At 30.1% G+C, this 23,434-nt stretch overlaps 3 protein-coding genes and 1 non-coding gene across 5 annotated transcripts; 3 read left to right on the forward strand and 1 right to left on the reverse strand.

Annotated features, from left to right (window-relative positions):
* The first annotated feature begins 1,497 nt into the window (after positions 1 to 1,497).
* LOC137833118 (probable N-acetyltransferase HLS1-like) lies at positions 1,498 to 3,396 on the forward strand. Its single transcript, XM_068641491.1, has 3 exons — positions 1,498 to 1,740; positions 1,905 to 2,035; positions 2,428 to 3,396. The coding sequence occupies exons 1-3, from the start codon at positions 1,507 to 1,509 to the stop codon at positions 3,296 to 3,298; spliced, it is 1,236 nt and encodes a 411-aa protein (XP_068497592.1). The 5' UTR covers positions 1,498 to 1,506; the 3' UTR covers positions 3,299 to 3,396.
* A 3,295-nt stretch (positions 3,397 to 6,691) lies between these two features.
* Positions 6,692 to 6,763, forward strand: TRNAT-UGU (transfer RNA threonine (anticodon UGU)). The gene has a single exon. It is a non-coding gene; the product is annotated as a tRNA-Thr (tRNA).
* A 738-nt stretch (positions 6,764 to 7,501) lies between these two features.
* LOC137831936 (FIP1[III]-like protein) lies at positions 7,502 to 14,382 on the reverse strand. Of its 2 annotated transcripts, none has more exons than XM_068639848.1 (9): positions 13,924 to 14,382; positions 13,531 to 13,739; positions 13,227 to 13,353; positions 12,913 to 12,978; positions 12,742 to 12,813; positions 12,302 to 12,400; positions 12,024 to 12,220; positions 9,865 to 11,521; positions 7,502 to 8,315 (listed from the first exon to the last, which is right to left on the reverse strand). In XM_068639848.1, the coding sequence occupies exons 1-9, from the start codon at positions 14,245 to 14,247 to the stop codon at positions 7,761 to 7,763; spliced, it is 3,306 nt and encodes a 1,101-aa protein (XP_068495949.1). In that variant the 5' UTR covers positions 14,248 to 14,382; the 3' UTR covers positions 7,502 to 7,760. The 2 variants fall into 2 exon arrangements, with proteins under 2 accessions (XP_068495949.1, XP_068495948.1); XM_068639847.1 differs by having other exon boundaries at positions 9,859 to 11,521; positions 13,924 to 14,323.
* Positions 14,383 to 20,933: 6,551 nt separating this feature from the next.
* Positions 20,934 to 22,132, forward strand: LOC137831938 (TPD1 protein homolog 1-like). The gene is made up of 3 exons (XM_068639849.1): positions 20,934 to 21,248; positions 21,329 to 21,433; positions 21,552 to 22,132. The coding sequence occupies exons 1-3, from the start codon at positions 21,161 to 21,163 to the stop codon at positions 21,851 to 21,853; spliced, it is 495 nt and encodes a 164-aa protein (XP_068495950.1). The 5' UTR covers positions 20,934 to 21,160; the 3' UTR covers positions 21,854 to 22,132.
* Positions 22,133 to 23,434: the final 1,302 nt, after the last annotated feature.

Below are 23,434 nucleotides of genomic sequence, written 5' to 3' on the forward strand. Positions count from 1 at the left end.
GCCCTTTTTTATTTTTGGCAATTTTAAAAAGGAATCTCATGTTTTTTTAAATTAAAATTGGTGGTTGTCAATATTTTATAACTTTACATTAATTTTTTTATACATAATTTGATTCATTAAAGTATTGTTAATATTTACTTTATTTTGTTAAGTATTAAACCTTCTTTGATTGTAATATTAAAGTTTGATTCAATTTTATTTCTCTTATTTACATTTTTATTGTCCAAAAATTATATCAATTATTGAAACCAAATAAATAGATCCAAAACAAAACAAAAATTACAAAAAATAAAAAGAATTAAAAAGTGGTGGATCAGTTTGCTTGCCTGCCAACCCACCCTATGGCGAAGCAGATTACCAATTTCAGTCTGCATAGTTTTGGCGGGCAGGCCAGCCTGCTCTATCCCCCGCTCTTTTCGAGTTGGGCCAAAACGGGTCGCCCTTACCCGTTTACCACCCCTAATTTTTTGTTTACATTCATACAAATCTACATGTTCTCTTGTGTGGATGGATGTTGTTGATTGTGGTTTTTGGATAAGTGTGATGATACGTTTCAGGGGTTTTTGTTTCTTCTTTTTTTATTATGTTGATACATAACCTTTTTTTTTAACAAGGTTGTAGTATCTCTAAAATACTTCATTTTCTTTTGTTGACAAAAGAAATAATTCTAAACATCATATTATAATTTGGGTGTATGGCTTGTACAAGGGTATGTCATTGTTGTTATTATTGAGAATAATAGGATTATCACATATTGTCTCTGAACCACTTTGATGCTAAGATACACTTCTTGATGTTTGGACCTACAAATTATCACTATCCAGAATTTGGGGAGGGGTGTGGATTGCAATTGAGTGAAATTTAGAAACATCAGAATAGGTGTGTTTTTAAAAATGGAAGAGTAAAACATTATATGTGTCTCTTTTACATATATATATATATATATATATATATATATATATAAGATTAAAAAAATCAAATATTCATGAAAAATTAATTTACGGGAGTTTGCTATTTGTAAACCAGTAGTTCTCGCATATTAAAACAATAATGGACCTTCTTTTAAAATCAATTCTCAAATGTAATAGATTACTTCAATCATAAAACAAATTACTACCTCTATTCGAACCATGACTGCAGTTTACAGTGTATGCTGATGTAGCCGGACCATTTTACCAAGAATTTGGATATATTAGGCCTGGATCGCTGCATTTAACTTCACAAGCTCATATATAAGGGTTTAATCAATGGACTTTCTACTTTAATCACGTGTGCCAGCATAAATCAATTTTGAAATAAAAAATTAAAAAAAACGAACAGGACAATGCTAATTTCAACGAGTGCATCAATTCATGTGTTGGAAAATATATATAGTATGTTATTGTGTTCAAGTCACGACAACAAAACAAAATAAGCAAAGAAAAAGAAAACAATTATTCTTCGCCATATATAAGGGTTCAATGTGAATGTTGGTCTGCATAGATCCAAATCAAGAAAGATCCCATAATGATTTCCATTCCCTCTTCCTCACTTGCTCCATTTAGCCAAAGAGAAGAAATGGTTGACCGTACAAGGAGCAAGATTCTTATAAGAGAATATAATGAAGATAAAGATGTTAAAATGGTGAGAAAACTAGAGAGGAACTCTGAGATTGGGACTAAAAAGGTGGTCTCCATTTTTACCAACATGATGGGTGATCCTTTATCTAGGATTAGGTTTTTCCCCCTTCATGTAATGCTGGTGGGTCACTATCCCTATGTTGCTTTTCAAATACTGCACATTAATTAGAACTTGTTTTCTTCAGATTTCATAAACTCTTTGTTCTACACTTTTCTAGCATGAAACACATATACTGATGTATATTACATGATTAAATACATACCTGACTACTCATCATATTTCAGGTAGCTGAGCTTCTGGAGAGCAAGGAACTTGTTGGAGTGATTAGGGGAGTAATTAAGAATGTAGGTACTCTTTCTGGATCACTCTTGAAGATGGGTTACATCCTTGGCCTCAGAGTCTCTCCTACTTACAGGTAGTGCTCACTTTCATTTATTGCACCTAAAAAGTTCTATTTTTGTTTTGTGGTTAGTGTATTAATCCTGTAATTTATCTTTTTTATCCTCTGAAACGATCTTCTGAACCATTTGCACAAGGTTAGAATTTTTTTTTCACATATATATGTGTGTGAGTAAATATTTACAAGATTACAAAATTTGGTCTTGCTTATTTTGAGCCAAGATGTTATGATAACATCATGCCTACCTAATACATATTTTCGTCTCTCAACTTATTTCATTCTTTCCATTTCAACCTTTTGCTTGTTCATTAGTTCCTTAATACACTTTTACAGAATGCTGTACAGAACCATCCTGCTAGATATCCATTCTTGTTAATGTGAGTGAGAAAACATTTTGGTGTCTGTAGGAGAAAGGGGGTTGCACTTAGACTTATCGCTGCAGTTGAAGAATGGATGGTGAGAAATGGAGCTGAGTATGCATTCCTTGCCACTGAAAAGGATAATGATGCTTCTAAAAACCTATTCACAATCAAATGCAATTATGTGAACCTTAGCTCACTTGTCATATTTGTCCAACCAATTAGCTCCCTCACAAAGCATATTTCCAGGGATATAAAAATAGAGAAAGTGGACATAGATCTAGCAATTTCGTTATACAGAAGAACCTTGAGAACCAAAGATTTGTATCCACTAGATATGGACGTTATTCTGAAGGAGAAACTCAGTGTAGGCACATGGGTAAGTTATTATAAAAGGGAGGGCCTCAATTTGCGAAGTAAGGTAAATAATGAAGAAGATCTCATTAGCAACGAAACTTCAAACTCATGGGTCATTTTTAGTATATGGAACACTTGTGAAGCTTACAAGCTTCCAGTTAGAAGGTCTCAACAAGTAAGGTTTCTTCTTACAACCTTAAATCACGCAAGAGAGAGACTTTTCCCTTGTCTTAAAATGTCGATGAGTAACTCACTTTGTAGATCCTTTGGGTTTCTCTTTCTTTATGGAATCTATGGACAGGGAGAGAACCTTGGAGAGCTCATGGAATCCATGTGGAGATTCACATCAAGAGTGGGAGAAGGAATGGGGAACTGTAAGGTGTTTATAACTGAGTTAGGGTTTGGTGATCCACTTGCCAACCATGTTCCTCAAACAGATTCCATCTCATGTATCGATGATCTATGGTATACAAAGAGACTTTCAAGCCATGCTGATGAAAACATTGATGAAATATTGGTGAGACAAGTGGGAAATGTGTTTGTTGACCCTAGAGATTTTTAGGTATATAATCTTCAAGGGTTCCATGTTGACCTAAATTGTCTTCTACATGATCTCTTTCAGATGAAAAATATGTTGATTTTAATGAAGAAACAAATTAGTTACATTTGATTAATGATGTTAATATTTTATTATTTTAATGAAGAAACAAATTGTCTTCTACACTAGTTCTTTTAAATGTTGCTAGTTCTCTATGTTTTAATTTTATTTTATTCTATATCTCAAATCTATTGAGATAATATCACCACATCAATCACCCCATATGAAGAAGGGGCATATTTGAGGTTGCAACTAATGAATATTTCTTTTTTCCCAATTTGGTGCAAGCCGTTCACATGTTAACTAGTTTATGTTAACTTCATGCACGATTATCACAAGTGTAGAAAATAATTAAATAGAAATTAAGATTAAAAAAAATAATTAATTTTTATGTTCACTAAATTAGATATTATTTTAGCAACGAAAAATATTATGGATATCCAAATTAGTTTCTCTTATGGACAATAATTTCTAAATTGGTATTTAATTAACTACCAATTATTTATATTATAAAGTTGGTAACTAATTATATACAATTTAGAAACTATTTATTGATAATAAAAACTAATTTAGATATCAATAATTTTTTTAATTTTTATAATAATATTTAATTTAGTTAATATAGCAAGTAATTATTTTTTCTATAAAATTGATTTTTTAATATTTGACAAAAATTAACAAATGTTTTTATCAATAAAAAAATATAGAGTATTTTAAGGTTATTCCAACCTATACTACTATAAGAAAAGGTTATACAAAAAAATATAAAAAAAATAAAAAAAAACTCTACATGAATATCAACTTCTTTTTATTTGTTTTATCACCATCTATCTAAGAAGGGCTAATTTATAAATGAAAAGAAAGAGTTTTCAATTTTTCCATTTTTTTAAATACACAACCTGAAGCTAAGTTTATTGGAGATTGTACACCGATTAGAGATAAGGATATTTGATAGTATATAAGTGAGTAAAAATCTCACTTTATAAGACGATTTTGTAATGTTGAGTAAAGTTTAAAGTTTATTTCTTAATATGATATCAGAGTCATTTAGAGTCTGTCACAGCTAGAGTTTTTTTGGGCTTAAAAAATATATAATCTCAAACATGAATTGGTAAGAACTAATTTTATATAAAATAATTATTGAATTAACGTTTATACAATATGATAATTAAATTAACTTCTATATATGATAATTGAATTAATTTTTTAATAAGAATCTAAATAAATTTTTAATATTTTTAGCAATTTATTTATATTATATTTTAAATTAATCTCTAAATTAAATTAGTAACTAATTTTATTAATATTCTAGCCAAGATAGATGACCTTAACTAGAACATCAAAGGTAACCAAAAATAGTGGTTTGTAGTTTAGTTTGTGTGTTTGCCTCCTTCTCTCTTATAGAAATCATATTGTCCATTTTTGTACCAATCCTCTTTTCTTACTTAATTTATTCATAAATTCTCATAATCCCACACCACTAACTCTACAATCTACCCTTTATGAAGATTCCAAAAATATCCTCATTAAACTCTCATATCAAAACATTACGATATATTAACTGGGTCGGATTATCATTCATAAATAGTAAACAATCCGTCAAATACTAAAAACTTTATATATATATATATATGAAACAAATTATAAGTTCTAAATAAAATATAATTATTTAAAAAATATATTAAAGTAAATTATTTAATCAAATGTAAAAGTAACATTTATAATTATGTTATTTACATTAAATAATAAATCTATACATGTTAGAATAATTTAACTATATTTATATGAAAGGTTCTTTATTATTTTAATTGTACTAATTAATATTTTGGAAAAATAAAAAATAAAAAAATAAATTTTTTGAATTATTAGCGTTAAACTAACTATAATTAATAATAATAATAATAATTCAAAATTTCAAGAATTTAAAATTAAAAAAAATATTTTACAAGGATTAAAATCAAACAAAACATATTTGTAGGATTAAAAATGTATTTAAACCAAATATATAATAAATTTATTTTGGAGCATATACATGTTTTTATTACTTTTAATTAAAATCATGTGTAACTTTTTTTTATAATTTATAATTGTATTTTTCTTAGGAAAAAAACTACAATTCGGAATGTGTGAGTATTTTTATTAGTTTTCTTCAAATTTTGAACTATAAGAAATTATTTTCCTAGAATGAAATGTACTACTGTATGCAAAAAAATATGGGTATAAATGGTGTAATATTTTCCGTCCAAATATTCAGTAAGTAATTATTTCTATAAAAAATAAATAAATATAGTATTAAAATAACATATTTTTCAATATCAATTAAAATAAATTATAATTAAATAAATTTTGAAATAAAATATTATATAAAATCAACGTAAATTAGGAAGAATATGTTCTTTATCTCATATCTGATGAAAAAAAATCAAATATTATCTAAACATACTTCTCATCAATATGAATTTTCACAATTAACCTTTATATAAATTCAGAAAAAAAATATCATTGCCTTAAAATTTGTTTATGTCTTTTCAACAAAGAAAAATATTGGATAAAATCCTAAACACATGTGAGCATAGTACCTTCTAATAATTACTGATAAGAAACTTGCTTTACTCCTGTCATATTTAAAAAAATAAGTGCATTCCAAATAATGTCATGAAGGAAATTATGTAGATGACGTGAAAGAATCACGTACTCTTTTCTTCTTCTTTTTTCAGAAAACTTGAGAAAAGAATCACAATGGACTCTGGTAAAATTTTCAAATTTAAATAATTAAATGGATTCTTGTGGATACTTGCAATGATTTGAGGTGGATACCTATCTGATCTATACTCTTTATAGCTTATAAACCAAATTTAGAGAGACATTTTGTAAATTGGAATTCAAAAATATAGTGAACAATTGATGAAAATTAATGATAGAAAATGGTTTTTCATTGTTAATAATGAAATAATTAAATCTTCAGTAATGAGATATGTTGGCTGCATTGTTGGACATTGGAAGAAAAGAAAGAGACGAAAATGAAATTGAATGATAAAAGAGTATAATTATGATAAATAATAAAGGAAAAACGGAGATAGACAAAAGAAAAATGAGATGAGAGCTTGATGAATGAAAAAGAGTGGATGAATGAGAGTGAGAGGTTTTTAAAAAGTTATATTTAAATTCTTCTTGTCACTATTTTTTTTAACTTTTTTTAGTTGTAACATTTTGTTGCAATTTACTATTTCTATTCACAGCTCATAAATTGCCCTCTTAGAATAAAAATTTGTAAGCAAATTTATACCAAAATTTAATTATGCGTCATATCAATTAAAATTAATATAATCTTATAACTAATTAACATATAAACAAGTTGCCCCTATAGCTCAGTGGTAGAGCGTCAGTCTTGTAAACTGAAGGTCTGTAGTTCGATCCTGCATGGGGGCAATTCTATCTTTATTTTTTTATTTTTTTCATATGTAATTTTTCTTCTCTAAACTGTCATTATTTTTTGTACTAAATTTTTTTTTGTCATTTATTTTTTTCTCTATACTGTGTGTTGGCATGATTTTGTTTTAAGTCGTCTCAACAATATATAAATTCATACCAAAGTGAATCTTTAAATTACACATTAAGTTTCATTTAAATATACTCGGGTGATAACTCTTGTTACAAAAAAAATTATTTTAGTATTTATTTGAACTACCAACTGCTTTTTATATGCATCTAGTTTTTCGAATAGCATTTATTAAACATCATCCTGTGAGTTCTAAGTAGACCCCATTTTTAAACCTTCATCCCACACAATTGGGTGAAAATAACCAAATTGTCTCATCTGATACTCTCTCTTCTTTCTGGAACATATGAAAAGTATTATTGTTTTAGAAAATTCATTCTCTAAAATCATTTTAGAAAGTATTATATACGTTAAAAAGTTTATTTCAGAAAGTCTTACAAAGTTCATTTCAGAAATCCATTTCAGAAAGTCTTTAACGAGATATTCCATGGATTCCAAAAGAATTATTTCATGAATTCCAAAAAAATTATGCTGGACAAATTTTCTGAACAGATAATCCAAAAATCACTTAAAGAAGGGTAAAATAGTATTTTTGAAAAATGTGGGGTACAGGTTCAAATTAGGGAGTGCAGAATTGCCCTAACGATGATTTGATGTATAAACAGGGGCATCCAAAATTCGACATGATTGTGTATCAATCGTGAATATCAGTTCTTTACAATCTCTGTGATAAAGAGCTTTCAATAAATCCGCCAAAACTGTTGGGTTAATTATGCTTTATTCCAACAAGTGAGAAGAAAACAACATCTATAATCTCTCAAATTTGCCAATGGCAAAATATGATTTTCACCAAAGTGGATTAACCAAGACCACCCTGTAGTTGCTGTCCTTTATAGATCTTAAACAAACTCTGGCCATCAATTCAAACTAATTACAAACCCAACGCCTCTTTCGAACTGGCCTATGTTGCTTCATTTCACTTGTATCAACAATGGAAGAATCACTGTTGAGCTTCAAACTCTCTTCTGCTTCCTTTTTCATTGTGATGGGTTGCTTAAAGCGCTCCCTACGTTTCTCCATCTTGGCTAAAGAATCGAGAATCCTTTGACTGTCATATCCACCAATACATTGATCAGAACTACCTTCGTTTGGCGACATTCTCTTCTTCACACTGTCAGTCACGACTGGGCCTTTAGAAGCATCTCTTCTGGCTACAGAAGCCTCCTCAATGGATGATTTCCATTTTTGTGTTACAATCTGACCTTCCTCGATATCCGAGTTTTCTTTCTGCCCTTGATCTTGAAGGTTCTTGATCCATTTCTTACATCCGAGGTTGCCCTCGTATTTTGAGGCGTCAAATTTGCTGGCCCTTTTATTAGATTCATCAAAACCCACTGAATCTCTCCTCCGCTTCTTAGCAATCCCCTGGTTGACATTTTCAAGTCTACCATTGGACAAGACTCTGGAACTTCTCACTTGAGACTGTCAAAAAATTGCAACCAAACCAAAAAACCAGGAAGATATCAATACATCTAACAAACAACAAAATCTTGCGCGGACATATGAAGAATACTGCATCAAATATATAAGAGTGAAGTGTGACAAATGTGAGCCACGGGTGCAAAATATAAACGTAGAAACTAACAGAATGATTATTAGCAGAATAAACAAAGCATTATAATGAAAACATAAAAGACTTAGACACCGTTCGGGCTTTATTGTGAAGTCAAAATGAAAAAATTTACAATGCAATAGTCATTGAAGTTAAGTATCTGCCAACTCATACTAAACCTGAACACGTGGCTTATCACAAATTGAATATAGTGGAGTGGCCCATGGTTTTTCATCACAAATAAACAATAAATACACCTTCATGCTGCCAATCATCTTCTTTGGAAATTATTTTAAAATAACTAAAACTTCAGTTTAAGAAAAGCCCACACTACAAAAGTCAGAAATTTTACAGTATACATATCTTAAAACATATGATAAGCAGACAGGCGCATTTAGCAGAGAAAGGTAAAATACCTGAAAAGGCACATTCTGATTGTCCAAAATACAACATTTCTACATAAAAACCAATGCAGGCTTTTTAAAGTGATAAAATAATACAACTAGTTAGCAGATACATGCATTAATAGAATTGAGTAAACAATGCAAACTTGACAGAAGTTGGGAAGAAAAAGAGACAGTCTTGCCCAATTCTGCCCCCAGATTGCGTATATAGACTAAACAACATACTATGCCCGTTGATATCAAGGGATAAATTGTAGTCTACAAATAACAAATACAAATTTCTGACAAAGAGATATTCAAATCAATACAAATGTGCCAGAAATGTGTGCTATCTAATGTGGAAGCTTCAATCAATTAAAATCTAAGCATAAAGAAAACATATACCATAAGCACAACAGTTATCTCAAGCCATGAAATCTATGGATGTGGCTGTGATAACGTATGATCATTGGCCACGTTTGATGGCACCCCGTTGACCACCACAACCCCTTAACATATTATGTCACATTCCAAGCATAATCGTGTACTAGTTTCAAGATGTACATGGTTTAGAAGCAAAATAGAAAGTGACAGAAATTTTATATTATGTACAATATCCAAAGCCTTATCCTACTAGAGGCAAAGTTGGCAAACACTGATGCCATAACAATATTACTGCCGCAAAAACAATATTACTTGACAACACGAAATTAATGTTAAGATTTCAGGGAACTACACAGATTTGTTTTACATACTTGACCCGAGATCCTCAGGAATTTAGTATTTTTACTTGATATTGATGCTGAAACTCAAGAACAACATTACAATCTGGCATTGGTCCAAACGTAAAAACCAGTTATAAAAAATAAAAGTTGAGAATGAAAAGATAAGACATAGTTAATGTTTGGGAGTGAGGCAGTACGTTTAGCATTATATGAGCAAAAGCTACCAAAAAGAAATTAAAGTGCAACATGTTTGATAACTCATTCATATAGACAAAAGTACAGATTCTTGACCATATTTTCCCCACCTTTACCTTTCCTTCTCTGTCAATCAAGTCAACTGATTTCCTGCATCTCAGCACTGCTTGCCCACCCTTACTTCTGTACATAATCTTAGAGCTAGCTTTAAAATATTTCTCAGCCTCTTGTTTAGGATTATTTAGCCAATGCCGCTTCAATGGCATATACTCACTCTGCACCTTTGCACACAGAGTTGTTTCATGATGCCTATAAATAATTTCATCCTCAGTCCAATTCAGGAACTTAGAAGGGGACCTGTAAAACTGATACTCTTCTACAGGATAAATTTCATCTTCGGCAGTGTCAGTATAATCACATGACCAGTAACTGCCTTTGCTGTCCCTAGCATGCTTATCTCTCCCATAACTCCCAAAGTTTTCATTTACTCTTGCACCATATGCATAATTTTTCATTGAATCTGTATAAGATTGTTTGTGATACTTACGATTTGAAGTATGGCAATGTGTATATTTTGGACAATTATCTTCCATTATCCCAGAACATGAGTTATTCAAAGTTAAAGAGGGGCTGTCACAGTGTCTTCCCCTACGGACAGATCTTCTCAAATCTCTATCTATATGTGGAAAATGCTCTCCACAATTAGTGTATGAAGATTCCATTTCTCTCTCAGCAGCAGAAGTGGCCATCCTATAGCTCTTGTTTACAAACTCAAACTCACATTCATCAAAATCATCAATGCATTTACTGTCAATAAAATGGGATCTTTCATCCATTTTTTTCCTTTGATTATGCCTTTTCTTATCAAGAAAAGATAAATGTTTTGGAAGAAACTGCTTGGGCTCCCTATAAAAGCAAGGACTCAGGTCATCAGCAGAGGATCCACAACCAAGATGATACCAATCTCTATCTCTGTCCTCATTATCTGAAACGCAATGACCTGGTTCAAAAATATAATAATCCCCCACATCCCCATTTTTCCTGTCATATCGGTTTGTATTTTCCCTAAAGCTTTCTTGATCTTCATGGTGATATTTAGTGCACCGTGTAACCAACTCATCAACAACCTTTTCATTGCCATAATAGTAGGATTGTTTTGTTTCCCTATTATATGAAACATCTCTTTTTCTTTTACTTTCAAAAGCTTGCAGATGGTCTTTTTGTCTGCCATAATCAACAAATTGACGAGCCAACAGAGACATATCCCTCTTATTGGACTTGAGGACGGAAGAAACATCATTATCATTTTCAGTGTGCTTGTTCATATTATAACCAGACTCAAATCCATTACTTCGGTGCCTCCATTCCTTTCTGAATAGACCACTAGTTCTTGAATTATAAGCTATGTTTACTGTTTTCTTATTGACACTGTTGTATTTTGAGTTCTTCCAATAAAGTGGGGAAGATTCCTTCACGTCAGTAACACAATTCAATGTTTTCCTTTTTATGGGGCTAATAAGACTTGTATCATTATGAACATGAACACTGTTTTCTGTTGGCTCAGAATCACTATCGCTATAGGAAGTCAGGCAACGCTCTTGATCTCCAAGTGACAGTTCTGACTCAATCCAATGTGGATAAGAACTACATGGTTCAATGCCACCACCTTCATCTGCCTTTATTTTCCCCTCTGTCACTTCTGCAGTATCTTCAGAAAGTTGGTCTGCTTGATCCGGATGCTCATCTCCATTTACACCAAGTATCGGGCCACTTCTGTGAAATGCAGAGTCCAGATATAAGTTGTAAAGTGACTTCAAAAAGACATTAAGAATTTTAAAAATAAACTTAAGTGCCAAAAGGCACTTAAGATTTAAAGTATGACAATGTAGGCAGATTTCGGACAATAAAGAATCAATTGAAACAAATGAATGGACAACTACACACAACTAGTATATTTTATTTTACAATAAAAAATAGCTGCAGTTAGAGTACTATTGCTATGTAGTATGGTTTTCATCCGATAAGATTTCACAGTCAGTCATCAGAAAAGGTTAAGGATAGAATTTTTCTATATTTGACAAATAAAAACCATTCACATATCTATATTACTTTATATTTGTCTTGAGCTTGAATTTGACAAATTTATCCATACTTCCAATATGGTGTTACGGGAAGGCAAACAAGCTTCAATGATGTTCAAACAGATTTATATTAAAGAATAAACAACAAAGTAATTTTATAGAAAGGAATCAGATAGACAGTGTATCAATCTGACCTTTTCAGAACAGAAGAGTCCTCCTCAGCTTTTTTCACATCTTCCAATTGATCTCCAGACACCACTTCATCACGTTCACTGCAAGAATAGAGAATATTTCCCTTATTGCCTGCCATAGATTCCCCTTCTAATGATGCATCCATTACGGTGCTATTGCCAGAACCAGAATAATCATCAGAGGATTCAAGCAGCTTTATCTGCTCAAAACCAACAGTAATTACTACAAAGACACAGGCTGCTACAGCACAAACATTGTTGTAAACAGACTGAGTGTATACCTCTATAACATTAAAATCCCTATTGCGTGGTCGTCTTACATCTATGGATGGTTGTCGTTCAACAATGCTGTCCTCAACCTGAATTGCTCTACCTTTTGGCTGAATTATCAAATATCATTAATCAAGCAGTAACTCAGTATCAATATCCAAGTTCATATTTGCAAGCAACAGTTAATGAGTTAACTTGAAGAAACTCACAAATTAACCAAAAGCTGTAAAATTATAAGGAAAAGATGGGGGAGGGGGATATCTCTGAATGCTACTCTTAATGTGAGTGTGAGATGTCTTACAAACTATTAACAATGCTAATAACTAAGGTCAAGCACTAACCTAGTGCAACTAATACAAATCTATCCCAATAATACTGTAAATAAACATGACAGAAACACTTTAATATTGCTAGTCTTCTACCAAGAGCCAACAGCTGAATATCAGCGTACCAATTTACAATCTGATGAAGGAAAAAGTACGCTCCCAAAAACAGCTTGATCAGTTTTCTCTCTCACGGCTTCCTGAAATACTTATACCCGGTCAGCAAGATCAGTCAAGAGAATTCTCAAACAAATAACACAACTTCTTAATTGTTCTTTTGCAAATATTATGTTAAACACCTGATTCCATTTCGCAGAGCCATCAACTGAAATACCAGTTCGCAAGGATGTTCTCCAAAGTTGCTCCTGTACAGAGTGTAAAACTCTCTGGTTAAGTTTCTCGTGAGTCTAATAAAACCATATGCTAATTAATTCACCATTATAACATTAAACATACAACATAGCGGGTAATACCAAAAACGGTAGGAGAAGATCCAATAAAGCTAACAAGGGAAATGGATAAATAAACTATGAGCATCTAAACAGAGAAACCAAGAGACAAGCGTCATGTAATAGCTAAAAATGAGATCTCTTGGACATAATAATATACCCACCAATGAAGCACAGTATAGTTTCCAAGTGCTCTCGTTAAAACCAAAGTTAAAGTAATCTGTTATGTCAACTCCAGGAACATTCCATGGCTTCTCCATAAATGTATCAATGTTTACATCAAATATGCCCCTGCAGTAGATGGGGGAAATCACAGTAAATGATATTAAGATATAGAAATGCTAGCTAGAATAAAATAACATGTACAGAATATCATCATGATCGCTTACTCACACCCCAATTAGTTTATCAAATTAACAAAATTCACTGAGCTCTGTGTGAACTGCGTATCAAAATACACACACTGACCAGTACCAAGGAAGAACCGATCCATATCCACATTGTAGAGCCACAGGATTTGCTGCAAGGCACACTCGAGAGGAGCTCAACGCAAGGTTCTGGATGCAGGCATCACCATTCCTCCTCCCTTTATTCAAGGATGAAATGTAAGAAGCCATCCCCATTGCCGCATTGGCCGTCATAATATTCACAAACGCTACTTCTCGACTCCTATCACTCTACAGAAATAAACACAACTTCAACAATTTTAAACACTACAGGAAAATAACGCCATTCATGAATTCAATCTATCTTATATTCATTACTGTGTCCACAAGTAATAGAAACATCAATCCAAATTCAAATTGTCCAATAAACAAAACACCGTAAAAAGAAGATAAGTAGTAGAATCAGCTTACTGACCTTATTACCAAACAATCTGGAACCATTATCATCACCATCATCGCCATATCCGCCGTCGTCGTTACAACCAACAACTCCGACAGGAGAATCCTCGTCATTCAGCACGATTTTCAAACCGTCGTCGTCGTCGCTGTCACTGGCAGCAGCACAGTCATCATTCACTGTGCCGTTACTCGTGTCCTCAACCAGGTTGACAATGTTACTGTTCACATCTAGTTTCTCTTCTTCTTGCTCTTCGTCTTGCTCTTTGTCGATGGCATTGGGAAGTTCAATGTCGACGGCGTAGAGTTCGCCGAAATCGTCATCATCGTGGAACTCTTCCATCTCCAGTGAGTAGCTTCCCAGCCACCTAAAACCCCAACAGACCTATAAATATCCTCACTTTCTTTTTAAAATATAACTCATAACGAAAACGTATCTTTTGACAAAACCCTTCACAATCTTAAACCCTAGCATTCTAAATTCACTACAGTAAGAAGTTACATTTACATGTATACAATTTTTTTTATGTCATCATACAACTCTCCAAAAATATTAATATTTTAATAGTTTGTGGAATTAATATTCTAATAGTTTGTGGACTTAAGAGATATGTTGAATTTTTTTCTAATTTTTTAAAAAATTTATTTTGGGTTTTTTTTTCTTCTTTTAGCTTTTATTTGTATTTGTAAATTTTCTTTGTGCAGTGTAAGGTTTATTTTTTCTCCTTTGTTGTTTTGTATTTAATTCCGGTTATAGTTTTTATTTATTATTATTATTAATTATAAATATTAATAATAATGATAATTACAATAATATTATTATTAGTAGTAGTAATATTAATATTAGTAGTAATTACAATAAAAATAATAATAATAATGTTAATAATAATTATAATAATATTTTTTTAACTTAATTAGTATTATCTATTATTCGCGTTATGTTGCGCAAAATTGTATAAATTCTTCTACTCATCTTTCGTACCCATCACTTATGCAAAAAGAATTAATCCAATTTTAATTCATTATATTTTGTAATAGTAATTCAGGTGTTTACTAATAAATATGAAATATTACGTTTGCGAGGGTTGAACATCCCTAGATTCAATACCAACACATATCAATTGCCGAGGATCAAAGACCCTCGGACTCAATACCAAAAGTATCAAATGTCAAGGGTCCAACTCCCTCGCCATCAATACCAACACATTAATAAACATTAAAAAAATATTTAAAAATAAATAAAACGCCACTAAGAAGAAGAAAACAAAGCACCAGAGAAAGAAAGTATGAAAGCATAACTTTGCTCTAAGTTAGGGTAAAAATAAGAGTCTAAGAGGGCGGCTATTTGGTATAATCGCTTTCTTACACAAAATGTTTTGTTGTAAGAAGACGGTTATACCAAATAATCGTCCTTTTAGAAGAATTTAGTTTAAAAAAATGTTACTGTATTTTGAATAAAAGCGTCTCACCATAAAAATATCTTAAATAAATAATTTCTTTTTGTACTAGTGAAAGTCTTGACAAAGGCATAATTGCATGATATATGGTGTCACATTGCATGATATATGGTGTCACATTGCATGAAAAATGTACTCTTGTTTATTCTAGTTGGGATTCCTAAAATTTATTAGCCTTCTTTTCTTCATTCAATGAGGTAAAAATTTTGGTAGAGACAACTTGGATCATGTAATTTTTCAATATTTTTTCTTATGTTTTTGTTACACAAAGTTGTAATGTATGCTGGTAAACAGTAGCTGCCTAACTTTCCACTTGTTAGTGTCAGGTAGTTAACCATATTTTTGCCAACATAGATTTCAAAGTTTCTAAGGTTGTGTGTGCCAACTGAGTAAGTACTAAATCATGCAAGTTGGCTAAGTAAAGTTTCCTTTCATATGGCTTATAAAGATTCAATTAAAAAAAATTGTCGTTAATTGAGAGTTGTGAATTGCTTAAATATATCTATAAATTGTTCAATGTAAAGTGTTCTGTTAGAAATTTGCCTCATGGTTAACTAAATGTAAAAAATATGGCTGACCACATGTTTTGCCCTTATAAAATCTCTGGAATGTTGCGAATAATCGATGCATTAAACCTTATATTTAACGCAATTGATTTATTAATTTTTAAAGTAGACATATTTTCTAAGTATAATTTCTTTTAGAGGATATGTGAAATTAACATAAATTTTTGGAGGAATAAAAAAAAACATCACTCCACCAATTGTGAATAGAGTTAACCCTATTTTATTACTTAATTAATCACTCATATTCGTGCTTGAGACATATAAATTCCATTTGATGTAGGTTAGCCTACTATGTAACAAATTATTTTGTTGAATTAACTATTTCTGCAAGTATCATTAATCACCCTAATAAATAACCGTAATTGTAAGGGGAATTTACAAAATAATTGTCTCATGTTTTTCCTGAAAGAATAATTTATTGGATTGATTCTATGACAATTATAGTTACTGTGTCATTTAGGAAAATATTGTTTGATACTTAAGACACATAACTCCCACTTAAGTGGATTAACATGTTATTTAATCAATTACATTCTTAAATTAACAACTTCAATAAAACATCATTAACCACCTAAACCAACACTAGTAATTTAAAGTGGAAACATTTATAAATATTCTCTCACACATTCTTTGACCCAATTCACTTATATAATTATGTTTTAGCAAACTTGAGATGAAAAATTAGTTGCTTAAATGTGACATTAGAGGCATAGACACCCAAAGTATAATTTAATCAACAGTAAATACAGTTAACCAAATTTTAAAATACATGGCTAACTTCCTGTTTTGCCTATAAAAAGTAATATATTGAATTAATTTTATAAGAATTATGGTTGTTGGGCCATTTATGTTAGTGTTATTTAGTACTTAAGGCCCATAATTCTCAATGAATATGGATTAATATACTATTTAACCAATTAGGTTGCTTAAATAACCATTTCTATAAGCATCATTAGCCCTTTATTCTAAGAAAAAACGTGTACATTCTCTAACTCTTACTAAATGTAGATAGATCAGTATACTAATTAACCAATTATATTACTTCCTTTAACCCATTTTTTTTCTTTGACCCAATTTTTCACAGGTGTTTATCTTTATATATTTTTATTATTAAGATAACAATCTAGCAAATGGACGTAAAAAGGCTAACATTTCTCAAATGTTATTAAATATTTAACATTTTATTGTTTATTTTATTGTTTGTGTAGCTAAAATATTTTTTTCAATTGTCCTTGCAATATAATAATGACCCTGTCTAATAAAATGCTAGTTTTCATGTTATGTTTATTATTGTTCCATTAGCAACACAATATTTTTTTTAGTTTATTAAAATGGTGCTAATTTGAAATGTAATTAATTTCTTTTTGATAATGATAGGTATGATTGTTGGAATCCCACATTGACTAGAAATTAGAGTCTTTCATAGTATATAAGTGGGTGCAAACCTCATTTCATTAAGTTGGTTTTATGGAGTTCAGTTAAGCTTAAAGCCCACTTCTTATCAATGATTCTTAATTTGAGGATAAAAAAATATAAAAATTCTTATTTTTTTTTTTCAAATTATTCAAGTAACATGATAAACTTTTGAATAACACTTTGCAATTATATGCAATTTTTGTTTAAAAAAATATTCTTATTAAGAGCTTTTAACACCTCACTTGATTTAAATCTTTATATATGACATTGAAACAAAAAAATTCGAATGACTAATTTAATAATTTAAAATTAATTAGATTAAAAAGTTAAAATTATACTCGTTTTTATCTTTTACATGATTTTTTCAATTATGGAAGTTTCATAGTTTTGAGACAGTCAATATTAGTTTTATTATGTACGCATCATTTTATAAAATACAATTTAAAAGTTCTGATCTCATGTGATACATAATTGAAGAAATTTTATATTGTTAATTGAATTTTATGAAGTGGTTAGATGATAGATTTGTTGTTAGTAATTTGATAGATGATTAACCTATTCTTACTTGTTAGTGTGATGTGGTCAATGATATTTTTTGCAATTAATTATGGTTCTCCACCTATATTGATAGTTGGGCAAGAGTTATGGCTATCTGGACCACTGTTCAAATTAGTGTTGAATTGTGATATCTTAATAAACATTAAAATAATGAGTGATACATTAACACCAATGTGACACTTAAGTAAATTATTATTTTATTATAATATAATATTTTATTCTAAAATATTGTTGTAAAATAATTTTACTATTAATAATGTAAAAAAAAACTTATTCTAAAAGTTAAATTAAGGAGAGTATTCCCTAATGAATTAAAGTGGTTATTCATTTGCTTTCAGGTGATTATTGTTTGGTGAATGGTTAATATAAAACTATTTTAATATTAAGTAATATTTAATACTTTTAAAATATTATTTTAGGTATTATTTTTCAATCAATATTAGTGAAGACTATTCTTAATCTCGTTTCTCAAAGTTATTTTTTAGTTGAATTTTCAACCCAAATTCTGTAGATTAAAATTTTTCTAAATTGAAATTAGTAAAAAAAAAACTCAATCAGTAAAAAAACTCAATCATAGAAAAGTTTTAGTAAAGAGAAAAAATAACCTTAAATATCTATTAGAGATTTTACATCAATTAAAGTATATAAAAATAGATTGTAAATAGATGTAAATCTTATTTTATAAAATTAAAATTTATTTTTTCTATAAAATTTAACTTTTACTATAATATAAATTGATGACATTTTAATGGAGATTAAATTAACAATATCTTGACTAAAGTCAAGTGATAAGAGATTTAAGACAAAATTTCAATTTTTTTTCTTTATAAGTGAAATTTGAAATTTTATTATTTTAAGAAATCAAATTATTTTAACAAAATTTCAACAAAAAAAATATTAAATAGTATATGTTGTTATAAAAGAAATTATAAAAATAAATTACCTTGAAAGGAAGGGTTTTTTTAATGGAATGATGTGTTGGAATGTTCTTGCAAACAAGCCAATAGTGTAACAAAATAATGGCTTTTTGTACGTAGAGGAGCTTTTGTACTAAAAAGGCTCTATTTTTTTGATAGAAAAGTTCTTGAAACTCTTTTACATTTTATCACAATTGACCGACATAAATCACCAGAGGAAAATCAGGATTTGTTTAATTGGATTTCAGTTTTTTTAAATATATTTTTTATAGAGAGAAAATGTCTTTATTTAAAAAATCTGACAAGTATGCATTTCAACTTGTTCACACCATAATTCCACTTCATCATACTTAAATAAAACTTTCTTTTTGTTCTACAAATGAATATCTTAAACTTGTTTTTATTTTTATCATTGAAACTCCAATCTGAAACTTGCTTTTAAATTACCAAACTTTATCAATCAGAATCTTAAAGGGAAAAAAAAAGTTTTTGAAAGCAAATGTCAAATAGAGTTTTTATTTTTCCTTTGAATAGCTTTACTGAACTTGACTTATTAGAGCCAACATGGGTTTCAGACACCACACCAATTAAAATGGGATCAGATACAAAGTAGGAAACTGACCTTTAATTCACCCAATAATGTATATTTTGCATTGGAGCTAGTTATTAGCTAGGAAGTTGATGGATTTATATGATGAAAAGATGAGTGGTGAGTAATTTCCCATTTGATTTGTGTGTTAATAATTCAGTTTATTCAATATAGTAGCAGCTAGTATGTCAATTATGTTTCTAATTATTATTAGATTGGGGCAACCTAATAAGGTGTGAAATTTTAAAGTGGCTGCAGCTATTAAATTCAATCACATGGTTGGTCACACATGCACAAACAGGGTCACCAGGCTCTCCTCGATCCAAAACCTTAGGTTACTATAATTTGCACACTAATAAATTCATATTCATGGTCATTCTTTTACCTATCTGAACAAGAAAGTAGTAGTTGAATCCAAAGGGTGTTTGAACCAAAAACATGTGCCTCTCAGAAGCATGGAAAGAAAGATGTAAGTTCATCTATCATTTCACAACTATCGGTAAAACGCTGCTTTGTCTTTTGGCAACCTAACAGTGACTTACAACTGTTGCATGAATGTTGAATAAATTAAGGTTTGATTTTAGAGGTATCTTCCAGTCATTGCTATAGGTTAATTATAGACCCTCTTTCTTCCACTACACCTGCAAAGTGGTTTTCTATCTTCTTTTCACGTGTGTGCCTTCTAAGTAGTCACCATTATTTATGGCATAAGTATACACATGCATACATAAAAAAGTCACACAATGTTAGCAAAAAGTGTTTCATGATATATGCTGATAAATGAGATATGCATGATGATGTATGCAACCGTGTCTACACATGCATGGATATCATTCATGGGTGATCATTGATTCGAGGGTAAAATTCTCTTTTTTCAAAGTTGGAACAGGTCTATAATATTATGCAGGTGAAACAAAAAATAAAAATTTAGAATTAAAAGAACAAGAAGCAGTTTTACAAGTTCATGTTTTTCCTCTGACATAGTGGACTGCCATTGCTCCCCGGTAAATTTCTTCCTACAGCTTAGAACTCGTGGTGCTTTGTCGCCATCTCTAGATGCTATATCCATGCCAATGTAAAAGCAGAAGGGTAAGAAAAGGTAAAATGGAGTATTGGAATTTGTTACACTTCAACTGAGGCTGTGTATCAGGAAACAGAGAAAGAGAGTTATTTTTTGACCAACAAAATTTATTCTTTCCTTTCAACCTTTTGTTACCTCATAAATAAGATCCTTCGTTTTATAGTTTAATTTCTGTATTCATTTTCTGCATGTAGGAAATATAAACCTTGATTATATAAGTTCTATTAAATTATAATGTATTTTTAGTACAAAATACTAATTTTGTACACCAATAGCAAATAAAAATCATAATTGATATAGCTTTGAAAACGGTTATTATAGAAGTAAGTAAATAAACTTACCACCATACATAGAGGCTTGTTATGGGATGACTTGCATAATGAGTTTATAGATTATTTTCTCTTAATAAATTCACTGTAACAGTCAAATTTGATGCATAAAGTAACTGTTTGTACATTATTAACCCATGAATAAAACTGGAGACCTGAACCTCTAGAGGACTTAAAAAATCTGCAAGCCAATTGAGCATTGTTACACTAGGGGTCACCACATACCAACCCTACAGATCGCAAGCCCCTCTCTAGCATCTTCAAAATTCTTTCCAAAAACTTTTGATTGGTGTGCTTGTTTGTGAAGCAGAAAAACAAAGAAAGCTAGCCATAGCACTCTGCCATGACCATCACAAACTCTTGTCCTCTGATACTCTTCCTGTGCTTCACTATGCTCCCTTTTCTATTTTGTGACGAGGGAATGCATTCAGGTACTGCAGCAAACTCTTACCTCTTTTTATTCTAATGATTATGCTTCCTGTGACCCTGAAGCGGACATAATGTTTGGCAGGTCAATCGAACCAGATTTTGCATTCTTTCCAGGAAGACAGAAACGGGTCCATAACAGTGTCAGTGAAAGCAGAACATGCTGCCTCTAGAAAAAACTGGTTGCATGGTATATAGATCTTACTTTTCCAACTATGATGGAAAAAAAACTTCCATTATTCCTTTTTGTTTTTTTATTTCATTTTTGGAGTCCCTTTTCACCGTGCCTTTGATCATGTCGACATTAGGTTCTTGCACAAGCAAAGACATAAGCATCTCACAAAGCACAAGTTCTACATCAGGAATACCACAGTTCATTGTGCAGATTGTTAACACCTGTGTTTCTGGATGTGCTCCCCGTGACATCCACCTCCACTGTGGTTGGTTTGCTTCTGCAAGAATAGTGAACCCCAGATTGTTCAAAAGGATCTCCTATGATGATTGCTTGGTCAATGGAGGGAACCCTTTAGCCTCTAGCCAGATAATCAGAATCACATATTCCAATTCTTTCATGTACCCTCTTGCTTTCAAGTCTGCCAAATTTTGCTGATGAATCCAAAATAAGGTAGAACAAATACAAAGACTTCCAAAAATCCATGAGTCCACCACCCTGTGGATATTAGCCATTGCACTCTTTCTTTAGCTTTAGTTTTGTGTTATTTTTCATATGTAAATGTATAATTTGGTTTGTTTCTGCTATCAATGCCTAGAGACACCAAACCCTTGAAAGGGAATTTTCATTTTATAGGAATGATGGAATTTTCAAGTCAAAAAGATATTTCTGTGGCTGTAGCTGCATGTTGCATGAAATACTCAAATAATTGTGGTATTATTAGTGTGTCTGTGTATTGAAGATAAACATTCTTCTTGATATATAATACTTTTTTGGTGATTTCTTCTTTATATTTTATGAACACTTCCGAAATCAATCTAAAAAAAATAGTTTACTGCTCTTCAAGTTATAAAAAAAGCATATTTAGTTTTAAACTTATTAAATATCTGTCACTTTAATTTTTATTTTACTTATAATTTTAGGAATAAATAATTACAATTCTATAATTTTAAGAATTAAAATAATAAATTTACAATTTAAAAAATATTAATTGATGTTATATATTTGTGTATTGTGTTATTCTTTTTTGACACTTACATTTACAGTCTTCTGTTTTTAGTTTTTAAAATTTATATTAACAATAAATTTATTATTCATTAAATAAATTATAATGTTTTATCCCATTTATACATATTTTAAAAATATTAACTTTATCTTTTGTTTAGAATTCATGCTATAATTTACTTTTAAATAAATCATTATTTGCATATGTGAACTAATCCCGTATTATATTCTACATGCTCTTTGTAATAAATTTTAAGACAGGGAGTTGTAATGTCTAATATTGTGTTTTTCACCTTCTTTGCAGTCTTATATTCAGCACATACACATTAAAAAATAAAAAGTTTTATGAGAAGACACAAACATGTATAATAAAGTTAATTTCATCATTTTCATATTTGGAAGACTTACATTTAAAATTATAATTAAGGAATCAATATGAATGTTAATATTGTTCTAATGTTCAGATCTCGATAACAATAAGATGAATTTGCACATAGAAAAAGGAACATTATTGTTTATACCAAAGCTCGTATGACTTAAATTTATTGCGTATTAGAATCTGTAATATCAGGAAAGTGAAATATTCTACATGAAAATTGCTAAATAAAAATTGTTTTTTAGATAAAAATAATTAATTATTATATTAATTAGTAGTTAAAATCTAGATAGTTAATTAGATATTAATTTAAAAATTAATTATGAATAATAAAAACTAATTTAAATATCAATAATTTTTATAATCTATATAATAGTATCTAATTTAAATATAATTATTTTTTATTTTTTATTTTTTATTTTTAAAATTAATTTATATTTAGTGATTTCTTAGTAATCATATTTTTTATTTATGAACAAATACCCTAATAATTAAGTGTTTACTACGTATCTTTTTATGAAAGTTAATCATTAAGTATCAATCTTTTTTGAAGAGTTTCTAGTTTTAGAAACTAACTTGTATATTTGTATTTGTGACATAAATGTCATGGTATATTTGATTACAGTATAACTTAAAAA

Source organism: Phaseolus vulgaris, chromosome 6, assembly GCF_000499845.2.
Source record: "Phaseolus vulgaris cultivar G19833 chromosome 6, P. vulgaris v2.0, whole genome shotgun sequence".
In the NCBI taxonomy this organism is placed as follows: Eukaryota; Viridiplantae; Streptophyta; class Magnoliopsida; order Fabales; family Fabaceae; genus Phaseolus; species Phaseolus vulgaris.

Bases quoted from the DNA above. Each gene is read 5' to 3' on its own strand.
- LOC137833118 (XM_068641491.1), top strand. From the start codon at position 1,507: ATGATTTCCATTCCCTCTTCCTCACTTGCTCCATTTAGCCAAAGAGAA. The intron at 1,741-1,904 runs GTGGGTCACTAT...ATCATATTTCAG, and splicing joins TCCCCCTTCATGTAATGCTG to GTAGCTGAGCTTCTGGAGAG. The intron at 2,036-2,427 runs GTAGTGCTCACT...TGGTGTCTGTAG, and splicing joins AGAGTCTCTCCTACTTACAG to GAGAAAGGGGGTTGCACTTA.
- LOC137831936 (XM_068639847.1), bottom strand. From the start codon at position 14,247: ATGGAAGAGTTCCACGATGATGACGATTTCGGCGAACTCTACGCCGTC. The intron at 12,979-13,226 runs GTGGGTATATTA...CACTCTGTACAG, and splicing joins AACTATACTGTGCTTCATTG to GAGCAACTTTGGAGAACATC. The intron at 12,814-12,912 runs GTGTTTAACATA...TAAGTATTTCAG, and splicing joins GCTCTGCGAAATGGAATCAG to GAAGCCGTGAGAGAGAAAAC.
- LOC137831938 (XM_068639849.1), top strand. From the start codon at position 21,161: ATGACCATCACAAACTCTTGTCCTCTGATACTCTTCCTGTGCTTCACT. The intron at 21,249-21,328 runs GTACTGCAGCAA...AATGTTTGGCAG, and splicing joins TGACGAGGGAATGCATTCAG to GTCAATCGAACCAGATTTTG. The intron at 21,434-21,551 runs GTATATAGATCT...TGTCGACATTAG, and splicing joins TAGAAAAAACTGGTTGCATG to GTTCTTGCACAAGCAAAGAC.